Source organism: Propithecus coquereli, unplaced genomic scaffold (assembly GCF_000956105.1).
Source record: "Propithecus coquereli isolate 6110/MARCELLA unplaced genomic scaffold, Pcoq_1.0 Scaffold30, whole genome shotgun sequence".
In the NCBI taxonomy this organism is placed as follows: domain Eukaryota; kingdom Metazoa; phylum Chordata; class Mammalia; order Primates; family Indriidae; genus Propithecus; species Propithecus coquereli.
Window position 1 is genome coordinate 6,700,248 of NW_012148619.1, and position 14,284 is coordinate 6,714,531.

A 14,284-nucleotide genomic window follows, 5' to 3' on the forward strand; every position below is an offset into this window, starting at 1 on the left:
TCTCAACAAAACTGATGCTTATTGGTTTTGATTGGCCTGGCTAGTCATGTGTCCACACTTAACACATTCACTAAGGTTAGGAGGACACAGGCCTTCGTGAGACACCTACCCCTGAAACTACAAAGTGTGGCCAGCTGTATCTGAACCGCACGCACTGAGAGTATAAGGGTGGTTTCTCAAAGGCAACTTGAAGAATGCTAATACCAGAAGGAGGAATCCATACTGGGCATGCAAAGCACTACTGAACTTTAACTTATGTGGTGGAAACAAAATAAAAACAAGGCAAAAAACACAAAGCAGATTCAAGAATTTTCCAAGCAGGTCCACATGGATTTGATAATATGAACAAGAGAAAGGCATCAAAAATGACTGTGCCATATATTTTATTGACTTACCTAAGGCCAGATACAGCAAAATATCTAGTGAAGTGTTTATATTCTCTCTTTGATTTAGAGCCAGGACCTTTCTGGGAATCAATTTAGAATAGAAATTAATTAGGTTACTGTATTAGGCAGGGTTCTCCAGAGAAACAGAACCAATTGGATGTGTGTGTGTGTGTATCAATCAGTCTATTTATTTGTGGAGAAAGAGAGTTATTTCAAAGAATTGGCCCCCATGATTGTGAGCTGGGGACCCAGGAGGGTTAATGTTGCCTCTCATGTCTGAAGGCAGTCTGGAGGAGAATGCTTGCGTCTTGGGGGACTTCTGGTTTTTTCTTTTAAGGCCTTCAACTGATTGGATGAGGCCCACCCATATTATGCTTTATTCAAAGTCTACTGATATAACGTTAATCCCATCTAAAAAATACTTTCACAGCAACATCTAGAATAATGTTTGGCCCAAATCTGGGTACTATGGCCTAGCCAAGTTGACCCATAAAATTAACCACCACAGTTACCAACCTGAATTCTGAATGACCCCCATGCTAAGCCAGAATGGAGTTGGCCTCCCACTGCTCATGCCAAACCCCAGACAAATTAAATCAAATATCTGGGGGTGAAGCTAAGGTTAAAGTAGTTTTTGGTGTTCCACAGGTGACTCCAATGTGCATCCTAGGCCGAGAGCAGTGGTTCTTTGTGTTTTTCAGACTAGCCATCTTCAACCTCAGCTGTGAACTTGCTAGAACGTGCAAAATTCCCTGACCCCACTCCAGACCTACTAAATCAGTAAGCCCAGGAGTGAGGCCCAGCAGCCAGTGGTTTAACAAGCCCTCCAGGTGATTCTAATGCACGCTCGTTTGAGGACCACAGGTCTAGAATTATCCAAGGATATAATACTAACATATGCAGGAGCATAATATCACACCTCCAGTCTCATTTCTCTTAAACAGAAGGGCAGGTGTAAGGGTTTTTGTGTGAAAGAACTAACTCCTTACTCCTTATTAAGGTTTAAGTACTGGTGTGTTTGTTGCAATGATACATATGAAAATTAAAGGGATCTTGACTGCGTGTCCAGCCTTCATTGAGATTGGGTATTTTCAAGATACAATTTATATCCTAATCTGACATCAACTCTGGTGACTCAATGGCAACTCCAGCAGTTGCTGCCTTCTGATTGTTTAGGTATAGAACCCTTACGTTGCTTTATAATGCCTTAGTTATTCTGCCATTTGCTCTCATACAAGATACTGAATGCTTTCTCCTTTATTTTCTGTTTAAATACCTAATGGGACCCGATTGGCTCAGTTCATCACTTTTATCATTTGGGCAGTGTTTCTCTAACATTTGGCCAACTTCTAAGCTTCTGGCCAAGGTAAAGATTGGCTTTCCTTTGGCCAGGTCTCCCACCAAGCCCATTCAGTTGGGAACAGGTGAAAACAAAATGCAGAATGTTAATCTCCTAGAATCATCTCCTTTAAAAAGTTTAAGGAGCCTCATGGGTATGTCACAGTGTGAGGCTTGGTCTGTCAGGGATGTTTAGCTGTTCTCTGACCCTTAAATCTGGGTGTAGCTCTTTGACACTAAAAGACATCGGGGAGAAAATAAGCATTTGTTCAACTATACCTTTTGGGAATGAGCTGGAAACTTTTACTGAAAAACTCAGGAAATGTTTCAACATTTTTTTTTATAGGAAAGTCTTATTGTCCAATTTAGAAATACCATGAGCCAAATCATTTTGGAAGAAAATAATCTTATTTGCATACACCAAATTGTCAGGCCTGTATTTTATGTAAAAATTCTCTTGGCATAGCGTCATTCACTAAGCCATAACGGCTAGAAGATTGTTGGCATTATTTCGAAACCTCACTTACCAAAAAGAAAAAAAGTTCAAGTAATAGGTTTCTCCAGATTATTTAAGATTGGCACCCTAAGCGCTCTTTTAATAACTGATCTGCTCACTAGACTAAGCTGAACAGGAAAAGTCCAATCCAAACTGAAAGGTTAACCTCTGCGGAAGGCATGAGCTTGTTATTATTTTAATAACCTTAATGATGCCACAGTTCACCGCACACCTCTGAATCATTTTACCTCTCTTAATGCCAAATTAAATTTGTACTTTAGCCAGAATCCTGTAGAACCCATTTACATGGTACCAGTATTGTCACTATTGGTTTCTGTATGTCAACAAATACCCACTTTTCAAAATAACTATACTACCTTGAAGTTCGAATTGTAAATCTGGGGTACCAGAATATAAAAATATCTTACTTGGATTTATCAAATTCTTCAATGTAACTGGTTGTTGATAACAAGGGGGTATTTAGTTAGTATCTGCATTTTGCATTGTTTCAGGTCTCCTTTTAAAGTCCATACTCTCCAGTCTTGGCTTTAGATAAGTTCTCTCTTGATAAGACAAAGATCCTGCTACCCTGAACCAATGTGTAATTTTTACTTTATTTCATTAAAGTACAATGTGCCTGCAATTCAAAATATGCCCCCGAAAAGAACCGAGTAAAATAAAAGTGTATCATCCAGCAAGTTTACAATGAAAATTACACACCCTTGTGTTTTCAGGTATTGATTGGTTCTTGAAGTTGGGGGGTTTGGAAGGTTTTGTTAATTTTAGCAGTGTTCGCAAACATTTTAGTTTTATTAAGTCCATTTATTTCAAAACCATAGTGTAGGTAGTTACGGTAACTTTTAATAAGTATTTGCTTGTAATGATACGAAGTTCTAATTATGGAATGTTCAATAAAGAAATTCCTTCATGGTTTCAAGGGGGAAAAAAAAAACCCATTATGTTTTAGTTGTGCCACTTCATAGTACTGAAATAAAATGCTTCCAAATTTAAATGTTTTTTGTATTTAAAGATGTAATATTATTATCCCAGTTAACAATCTGCTTTATATAGTAAATCTCCTTTATTTTCTGGAAGCTAAATTACTTTGGTAAGATCAGTCAATCTTCACAACCATGCCAGTAGAAATAATCTATAAATTGGGGCATTTACTCTACTGAAGTCTGTTACACCTTTCAAATTAAGTGTTCAATGGTGTTTAATATTTTTAAAAATAGATAAAAACATTATTTCTCCAAGTATCTCCACTTTATAAAAATAAAAGAAACCCACATTTGCCTGTGTACATTTCTGTATGCTCACTCATATTCTTAAAAGCAAAACAAAACCAAACCCGATATAGCTGACTGCTGCTGGGCAAGACTTATGAGTGCTTCATAGAGAAACCGTTTTAGTTTGAGGATTTTTAATAAGTGCCTGCCACTTCAGCAGGCAATTATGTAATTACATGTTCATAGTTTAATTTAGAAGTGAAGAGATTAAGTGAAAGTAGTAGCAGCAGAGGGCAGTTTATTTTTATGAAGATACCAGCAGATGTCAGCAAAAACTAAGGCAGTGTCACATGAATTCTGCACAAGAATGTTAAGCTATTTCTAGCTGGGTAACCATAACGTAAGTAGGAAATTTCTAATTACCAAAGTTCCATCCAGGTAAGACATTTCAGTCTTCTACGTTGTAATTCAACTGAGAATCACCTTTTTGGAGGTGGGAGGGGTGTGTGAGGCCACAGTGGGATCTGACTTTTTAGGACAACATCTTTTTCAAGGACTGAATCATTTTGGTTTTGTTTAAAACCAACCAACCAACCAATCATTCACAACACTATATAACAAGCCAAACTACACTTGAGACAGCTACTTTCAATAAAAAAATCAAATGGTTTACAGAATATTTCATATTACACTAACACAAGTTCAGGGGTTCTGAACACAGAAGTATTCGTGAATACATGAATGCAGTCATTTTTTCCTGGGAAGATAATTCATAGCTTTCATCAGCTTCTAACAGGAGTCTTTGACTCCCCAAAAGTAAAGAACCATGCTAAAACTTACTAAAATTATGTTTTTTATTAATAAATCACTACATGTGTATATATGGATATTTCAAAATTGATTTGCTAAAAATTATTTGCTTGAAACCATGCCAGGAAAGCAATATCAGAAAGACTGTCAGGTTGTAGAATAGCTTGTTACATAGAACCAGACTTAATATTTTCAAAATGTAAGAATCCTATGTATGATATTCCAAGGTAAATAGCTATTTTCATATATTTGTAAAAAATAGAAAAAGATCACACAGGATGCCATTTATTTTATTCATGCATTTTGCTTTATGGTTTGTGATTTCATCTTAAATATAAACTTCTCCACTAGGACCTACACACAGCAGAAATTGTTTACATAACTTTTATTTTTGCTTTTTAGATTACTAGAATTCTAAAATGATTTAGCCACCTGGAATATTTATGCAAAATGTAAAGAGGATCTAGATGATTTCACTGTATTCCCTACTTCTGTAATTTTTATATTAAAAAACACAAAGGACTTGTTATGTAATTTTTCCAAAACACAGCATTTATTACAGGTTACTCTAAATCAGATATACCTTTCTCTGTAAACATTTTTTATGCTCATTTAGAGTCTGTCCCCTAAATGGGCATGATGAATAATATTAGCAAAATTGGTCAAGAAGTTTTCCCTTGAAAAACTTATTACCATCTTTGAAAAATAACACATCTATTCTAAGAAATGCTGAAATACAGCAATTTGAATTTTACTCATTTTTCCACCAAAAAGATATTTCTATTTTAAATGCAGTTACCTGAGATTTTAACTTGTCCCTATCAAAAGCCTAATAAGCAATGGACTAACTTACATTTAAAAACAAAAAAGAAAAATGACAGTAATAATGTAACTAAGATCTAATTTATGACACTGGATGTTCAGATAAATTTGGAGGGTTTATATCCTCAACAAAATATTTCCTTAATTCGGAAAAAATAAACAATCCGGCATCTGACTTAAGTAAATAAAACTAAAATATTTTGCCAGTGCTCAGGTGAAACATACAGATCTAGGAATTGATAAACTAACTTTACTTCTGATAACTAGGGCAGTGAACAATTAAAACTTAAAAGTGACATTTAATTGCAAGGTTGCAAGTACCATTCCAAAGTAAAACCAAGTAAAAAGATAGCAAAATTAAAAAAAACTAGCCACATAAATTTAGTTTTAATGGCTACAAAATATTTCAAATAGCTAAAACCTCATTTGATTAAACTGAAGTATTGTATTTATGGAAAACAAAAACCTAATTTAGCAGCGATGTCCTAGGTGACAAAACCTTTTAGACAAAATGACAGATAGCTATAAAAAAGAAAGTACAGAGAGAAGATACCATTCCCCCATCCTCCAAACAGCACCCATGCAAATTCCAACATCAACAGTCAATCAATTCCCAAAATATTTATTTATAGTCTATGTCTTAACCAGTGTTTCTCCATCTTTTTTTCATTATCATTCCCTTAAGGATAAGTCTTTTAGTCTTAATCAACCACCCCCCAAAGTGTTAATACCACAGGTACAGTATCTGTTTATGTATTGTATGTATACTTGTGCTTTATGCACAAGAAGATTTTTTTTGTCCGCCAAAACAAATTTTCACGAAGAATTCATGGTATAAACAATGAAAGGTTTACAGTATTGAAACATTTTTTTATTTGAAGAATAAATGGGGAGAAGAGAAATATATTTTAGCACTTAGATATGTAGATTATTTCCAGAATAGTTTAACACTTGTCAGCTGTATTAAAATCAGTTTTCCTTGAAGTAGGCATTGTTCCCAGCTACAGGCAGTCCTCGTTTTGCCACAATAATGTGGGACCACAAAGATGGCCATGCAAAGCAATCTTAATAATCAATGGGGAAAAATGTGATTGTTCCATGACCTTTAAAAATCTGTCAAAATATTAAAAACTAGCAGTTATAAATGTAGAAGAAAATGCAAAAACGTTTAAAAATACTTAGTATGTTGTAATTTAAAATGTTAGAAACATTGAGAATTAAACTGTTTCATTGTAAAAAACTAAGAGTAGTCTGAATAGTGCTTGTCTTTTTTTGGTATAATTATGATACTGAGTAAAAATCTTTTCTATATGGTGGCAAATTATCATATTCAAATTTAGATCAGCTTCTACCATTTTATTTGTACTTTCAATGTTGTAAAATATTTCTGCATCCACATTATATATCCTTTAATGTGAATTTTTTTTAACCACCACTTCCTCTGGGACATGTTTATCTTTTTCATCACAGCCACTTTCCTCATCTTTGTTGGTAAGTTTGCCTTCACTAAGTTCCTCTGGATGTATATCCAAAGTCTCTAGAACAGCAGCAGTACAAACATTCCCATGATCAGTGATTTCTTGTGCAACTCTGTTAATGTTCCATTCAAATTTCACTTCCAGCATTATTATTTTTCATGTCTTTGCTCTATTTTCATTTTTGTTGGCTCTTTCAATTGTCCACTTTTGTAAAATGTCAAGTGGGTGACAAGGAGACCACACAAACTTGCTATGAGTGAATCAAATAGCAGATGCACAGGAACCAACCACTGGCAGAATTTGAAAGTAATAACATGATTGGTCACTGATCATGAAGCACATCTGTTACAGAGTGATCTGTGGACTGAAGAGCTAGCAGAGAAATTTGTACTTTATGCAGTTACTCACAGTTAATATACTATGGTAAGTGAAATTTGAACCATGCTGTTAGGAGACTGGCATTATTTAATTAAGTCATGGTCACTGAAATTTTTGCCTGTGGAAACCATGCAAATCAAGGACTGCCTATTACCTTAATTATTTACATAGCCCCGAATGGCTTAATGCTGACTTCTGAGAAATAGCCCATCTTAACTGCCCACCAAATAATGAATTTTAAAGCACTCAAAATGCAAAATAGTGCATACTGAGTGGATATTGGGGTGGTTTTCAAATTGTTGTCATTTGGCAATCAAGCTTAAAATGTATTTTAAATGACAGAATTTTAAAAATAGAGAGAGGACCTTTAAAGACCCCATGGTTTGACACTACAAATTATCCAGCATGTTTATTATGAATTATTTCTCCTCCTTCAATTTCGATTTGCTCATACAGCCACTTGCGGTCACAGCGGCACTCAGCTCCACATTTGGTAGAACCGCAGGCAGGACAAGCATAGAAACATCCTAAGCAGTCTTCATCAAGGCAGTCACAGAGATCCATCCCACTGAAAATCAGGAGACCCTGGCTATCATAGACCTTACTCTTCGCTGGTATCACTTGTCTGTGAAATAAAACACAATGAATTACATCTCATAAATATATTAACTTGAAAATTATGGTAATGAAAAAAATTTACAGAGATAAAATATTTTGAATTACGTCTTGCCAAAGTGGTACACAAATTATCAGGGTCAGGGCTTACTCTACAATCAGTAGTAAATGAACTCCATGTGAGAAGAGGAGACCTAAATCTAGAGTGTTGAGAAGAATCCAAAAAGCCTGAATATGCCTCTTGAAGTCCATTTAAAGGTCATTTCAGAAAGAGAATGGACAAAAATTTTGTCCAAAAAATAAGTACATTTCTGTTACAATGATTTCCCTTTTACCTTAAACAAACAAACAAAAAAGAAGGGCTAGCTAATAGTGGCTAATTTATATGGCTACCAATCTCTTCACTGTTTCATTAACATAGTTTTATCTTTATTATAATATACTACTCTACAGGTTTTGATACTGCAATTAAATCTTTTTCTTATTCTTTCACGGACTCTAATAAATTGAGTCTCAAAATATTTAAATGACTCAATGGTAAACTTTAACAGATAAAATAAATGGCATATGTAGAAATGTTGATTGTATTTAATACTTAAAAATAATTCCAACTGATTATACTATATAATAACATGTTTTAAAGAGTTATATTCTAAACAATTTAGTTCTTCCATTCATTCTGTTGAGTGTACCAGAACTGCATTTTTATTTCAGATGTGTAAAAATTAAAAAGCAACCTTCCATTCTCATAAGATTTAATTACCTTTCAACTGCCACCCATAGAGCAGAGATATACCAATTACAGGCATACTTGGAGATATTTCCAGTTCAGTTACAGACTGCAATAAGGCAAATATCGCAATAAATCAAGTCACAAGTTTTTTGATTTCCCATTGCATATAAATGTTATGTTATACTGTAGTCTATTGAGCATGCAATAGCCTTATATCTAAAAAAAGAATGTACATACGTTAAAATACTCTATTGCTAAAAGATGCTAACAATCTGAGCCTTCAGCAAGCTGTGATCTTTTGCCTGGTGGAAGGCCTTGCCTTGACGTTGACGGCTGCTGACTGATCAACAATGCTGTTTGACAGCATTTTACCCACAGTAGAATTTCTTTCAAAATTGAAGGCAATCCTGTCAAATCCTGTCACTGCTCTACCAACTAAGCTTATGGATATTCTAAATCCTTCATTGTCATTTCAACAATGTTCACAGTATCCTCACCAGGAGTAGATTTCATCTCAAGAAACTACTTTCTTGGTTTATCTCCAAGAAGCAACTCCTCATCCATTAAAGTTTTATCACAAGATTGTCGCAATTCAATCACATTGTCAGACTCCACTTCTAATTCCAGTTTTCTTGCTATTTCCACCACATCTGCAGTTACTTCCTCCACTGAAGTCTTGAACCCCTCAAAGTCATCCATGAGGATTGGAATCAACTTCTTCGAAATTCCTTTTGATATTGACCTCCTCCCATGAATCACATATGTTCTTAATGGCATCTAGAATGATGAATCCTTCCCAGAAGATTTTCAATTTACTTTACCCAGATCCATCAGAGGAATTGCTACTGTGGCAGCTATAGCCTCGTAAGATGTATTTCCTAAATAATAAGACCTGAAAGTGAAAATTACTCCTGGACCCAGAATATAGACTGGATATTATGTTAGCAGGCATAAAAAAACATTTATCTCCTTGTACATTTCATCAGAGTTCTTAGGTGACCAGCTATATTGTCAACAAGCAGTAATACTTTGAAAGGAATCTTTTTCTGAGCAGTAGGTCTCAACAGTGGGCTTAAAATATTCAGTGAACCATGTTGTACACAGATGTGCTGTCATTCAGGCTTTGTTGTGCCATTTACAGAGCACAGGCAGAGTAGATTTAGCATAATTCTTAAGAGACCTAGGATTTTCAGAATGATAAAGGGGCACTAACTTTACATCACCAGCTGCATTAATACCTACGAGGATAATCAGCTTCTCCTTTGAAGCCAGGCACTGACTTCTTCTCTCTAGCTATGAAAGTCCTAGATGACATTTTCTTCCAGTAGAAGGCTGTTAGTCTACAATGAAAATCTATTTAGTGTAGACACCTTCTTCATCAATTATCTTTAGCTAAATTTTCTGGGTAACTTGCCGCTTCACCTTACACTTTTATGTTATAGAGACGGCTTCTTTCCTTAAACTTCATGAACCACTTCTTCTAGCTTAACTTTTTTCCTGCAGTTTCCTCATCTCAGCCTTGACAGAATTTAAGAGAGTTAGGGCCTTGCTCTAGATTAGTCTTTGGCTTAAATGAATGTTGTCACTGGTTTGATCTTCTATCCAGACCATTTAAACTTTTTCCATCTCAGCAATAAGGCTGTTTTGCTTTCTTATCATTTACGTGTTCACTGGAATAGCACTTCTCATTTCCTTCAAGAATGTTTCCTTTGCATTTACTGCTTGGCTAACTGGTGTAAGAAGCCTACCCCTTTCGAGTCTATCTCAGCTTTTGACATGCCTTCCTCCCTAAGCTTACTCATTTCTAGCTTTTGATTTAAAGTGAGAGACATGCAACTCTTCCTTTTACTTCACCACTCAGAGGCCATTGTGGGGTTATTAATTGGCCTAATTTCAATACTGTTGTATCTTAGGGAATAGGAAGGCTGGAGGAAAGGGTGAGAGACTAGACAACAGTTGGTTGGTGGAGCAGTCAGAAAACATATAACATTTATCAATTAAGTTTGCCATCTTACACTTGTGTGGTTGACGGTGCCCAAAACTATCAGTAATAACATCAAATATATTGATCAAAGATTGCCACAACAAATATAATGATGAAAAATTTGGAAAAATTGCAAGAATACCAAAATGTGACACAGAGATACAAAGTGAGCATATGCTGTTGGAAAAATGGCACCAATAGACTTGCTCAACCCAGGGTTGCCACAAACCTTCAATTTGTAAAAATTTATCTATAAAGCACAATGAAGTCAAGTGAATGAAGATAAAACAGGTATGCCTGTATATAATATCAATGTTTTTCCAAAAAGTGAATCAATTCTAAGACACACACACAATTCTAAGATGTTTCAATTATTTTAACTCTCATGCCAAAAGTATCTTGTTCGCTTCACTGCTACCTTCTTGGAAACAAATTTTTAGAATTAAAAGGGATGTCTTAATTGTATATGAATAAAAACCAAGGCCCTCGGAGGTTTTTAATAATTCCACACTATCCAATCTAAAATATCTATGGAGTAAATTCAAAATTTAAGAGAAAAATAAGGGGACAATACAGACGTGAAACGGCAAGTTAACATATGTCTTAAGTAACACATAGCTTACCTGTCTGAACCAGTGGGTGCATTTTTTGTAAGCCTTCTTTTTTCTCTTTTACCAGTTTCTGGAGCAAATTCAGTTTGCTTTCCTGGGTTTGTAAATTGTAATGACCTCAAAGCTTTAGCAGTTCTTCCCTGAATAAAGGTAAACAAATGATCAACTCAAATTTTGACATCACACGATAAGTAAATCTTACACTTAATGTTAATCCAGATCATTCCTTAAACTGGAAGATAGTCTGGAATACATTAAGAAAAAAAGGTTTTAGAGTCCAAGTGCAAGAAAATTTGCAAGGCCCTGAACCACATTCAAAGCTTATTGGTTCATTTATTAATAACATTTCCATTATTTGATTTTAATCTCTGGCGGAGCAGGAGCATGAGCAGAGGAGGACAGGCATGGTGAAAACTGTAATTGCTGCCACTATGAGAAAGGAGGCAGAAAACTGCTGTATAACCCAACTGCACATAACAATCCTGGGTCCTTAAGAAAGGGTTCTATTATTATATTTTATGTATTTTTAAAAGCAAAGAAGTAATATAGTTTTCAGTTCTGAAACAGTATTATAATCTTTTTAAAAAGCATTGGCAAAACAAAATTTTGGTGCTTAAGATTTTAAGTTTTTTATTTTGGGGAGGGAACTAAAGAACACAAGAGCAATTCCACAAGAGCAATGGTTAGATCAGGTGAAGATACCTAGAGTGGCAGTACCAGCAAGTATTCTAATATAAACTGCAGAAAACACTGGGTCCTGGAGATGTGCCTCTGTGAGGACAACAAAAGGAAAATACTATATATAACTTAAAATTTTAATTATCTTTTAATTTGGTTTATTAATAAGGAGAAAATTGAGAAAGATATTCCAGGAGCAAGAATAACGAAATGATAAAAATTTCAAGAAGTGCTCCCTTGACATACTTGACCTTGTTCTACACCGAAGATTGCTTTATGAAATCTTAAATTGTTCTGATATGGTTAAATAATCTGCATGTAGGCAGGTGAATAAGGGAGAGAAGTATAAAATATTTAATATTTTAAATGTAAAAATGTATGCTTTTTGACCACAGGGAGTTCTAAAATTATCATGGTCCTTAGCAAGTAAGAATTCAGAGCTAGAAGCAAAGAAAACTCACAAGCATTGAAAAAACTCAAACAAGAATGGAATAGTGTTGAAGGAGAAAGAAAGACTGAAATAAAAAACAATTATAGGAAGTCACTTCTCTGATGCTCCTTTTAAAGCAGTTATTTCCATGTCCTTCATAAAAAGGGGAATTCATACTGCTATAAAGACCCTTGCTGGCTAGCATGTTCCACTGATTAGTTTGGTATCAGAAACTAAATCTTGGCTTTGCCAGAATGTTCTAAAAGCCACTCCTAATTTCTTAGCACGAAAAGTTGCAGGTTGGAGTCTCAGGTATAGTGTATCATTCCTTTCCCAGGTCTGCATTATCACCCAGTCTTGACCTTGGGTATATGGAAAAATTCAGAAACACCATTTACTTTTACCTCCCCAGCTTTAAATTCACTATCTGCTAATAAATAAAGTAATAATGTAAATATGACTTCTTTTATAGTTCAATAAAATCTCACATTGTAGAGAAGTCACATAGTAGGAAAAAATGACTATTATACATACATCTGATTCAGGTTTTCTTCTCTGTCGGTCCTCAGTATCAACATCCACACTCCCATTGATTATCTGTGTACATTTTGGACAAAGCTTCCAACCAGGTACAAGCTGTCTTCCAAATTTTGCACTCAGAAAAGTGGCATCATCTAAGTCAATTACATGCAAATTTTTTTTGGCTAGTTTTTTGTGTATATTAAATGGGTCACAACATGACTTTTGCAAATCCTCAAATCTGTCAATGTAAATTTTTACATGATGAAAGCAAATTGTATTGTTCCCAGACAGTGTCATTCCAGTTCTGAGTTGAAGTAAGAGCATATCATTTGATGACAATTCTTGCAAAGTCTTGAAACCTGTGTGACGAGTATAGTAGGTTTTATGACACTCATTTGTGGTACGAAGCTGGACTCCAACCGAACATGGATCCATCATTCTTGATTCCATCAAATTTTCCCACTTATTTTGTTTAGAGATCTCTCTTTAATAGGTCATGTGCTGATCACCCTAACGAAAACATTAAAGAGAATCAGGTTTGTGCTGCAAATTTTTTATCTGGGAAACTGAAAAAGCATTTGATAAAATTCAACACCCATTTAAAAGCAAGTGAGGAATAGAAAGGTATTTACCAAAAGCCTACAATAACCATTATATTTAATCAAACATTAGACATATTCCCCGTAAAGTCAGAACTACACAAGAATACCCGCTATCACAGATTCTACTTATGACCACATACGGATTAAAAAGGCAGAAACAAGAAATATTATCCAAAGATGATATAAGTATCTACATGAGAAATACAAGAGATTCAACAAACTATTAGAACTAGTAAGAGAATTCAGCAGGAATGCTGGAAACCAAAAACACTATAAGATCTTAAAAAATATACAAATCTTACAAAAAATATGCAAGAGTTTCCCTAAATAAATATAGGTATTTTATCATGGACAGCCTGACTACAGTAAATATGTCAATTCTCCAGGAATTCATCTATAAATCCAATGCTATTCCAAACAAAATTCCATCAGATATTCTACCCTCACGCCTTGGGAATTTAGCAAGCAGGTCTATATGAAAGAGTAAAGATCCCAGAAAGCCAAGATAATCTTGAAGGAAAATAAAGTTAGATATTAATTTACTATGAAGTTATGATAATTAGAATAGTGTGGTACTGGTATAGATTAGACCAATAGATTCATGAATAGATGAGGGCTTGGTGTATGACACGTGGTACTATAATCAATGGGTATGTTACATTAATCTAGAAAGAATTTTAACCAGCTAACATATGGAAGGAGAATAAGATCTCTTTTACACAAACAAAAATCAATTACAGATGGATTAAAGAATTAAATATGAAAAGAAAAACTGTAAAAATGTGTATGAGAAAATAAAGATGATTTTGTGATATGGGAGTAGGAAAGTATTTTTCAAAGAAAGCACATATCCAAGAAAAGGACTGACACATTTGATTATGTCAAAATTACACACATTTCTGTGCAACAAAAGGAGAAAACACACCTGAAAGTATTGTCAGATTATCCCAAATATTCAAACAACTTGTGACTTCAATTAGAAAATAAAGAACCCATTGGAAAACTAAACAAATAGGCAATTCACAGAGAAAGAGAACAAAGCCAACAAATGCACACGAAGTGTTTACTTCATAGTTCTTAGAAAAATGTAAATTAAATACCATTTCTCAAACATTTGCTTGAAAAAGATTTAAAACTCTAATATCCTACTGCTGGCTAAGATGTGATCAACG

At 34.7% G+C, this 14,284-nt stretch overlaps 1 protein-coding gene across 1 annotated transcript in view; it reads right to left on the bottom strand.

The window, feature by feature from the left end:
- Positions 1-7,318: 7,318 nt before the first annotated feature.
- The window catches only part of ARL14EP (ADP-ribosylation factor-like 14 effector protein), a 16,802-nt gene continuing 9,836 nt past the window's right edge, over positions 7,319-14,284 (bottom strand). The window contains exons 2-4 of the mRNA XM_012649580.1: positions 12,523-13,020; positions 10,893-11,020; positions 7,319-7,562 (exon numbers count right to left, since the gene is read on the bottom strand). Of these exons, the coding sequence (XP_012505034.1) occupies positions 7,334-7,562; positions 10,893-11,020; positions 12,523-12,960 (795 nt within the window). The 5' untranslated portion in view covers positions 12,961-13,020 and the 3' untranslated portion in view covers positions 7,319-7,333. The remainder of the gene's footprint in view (positions 7,563-10,892; positions 11,021-12,522; positions 13,021-14,284) is intronic.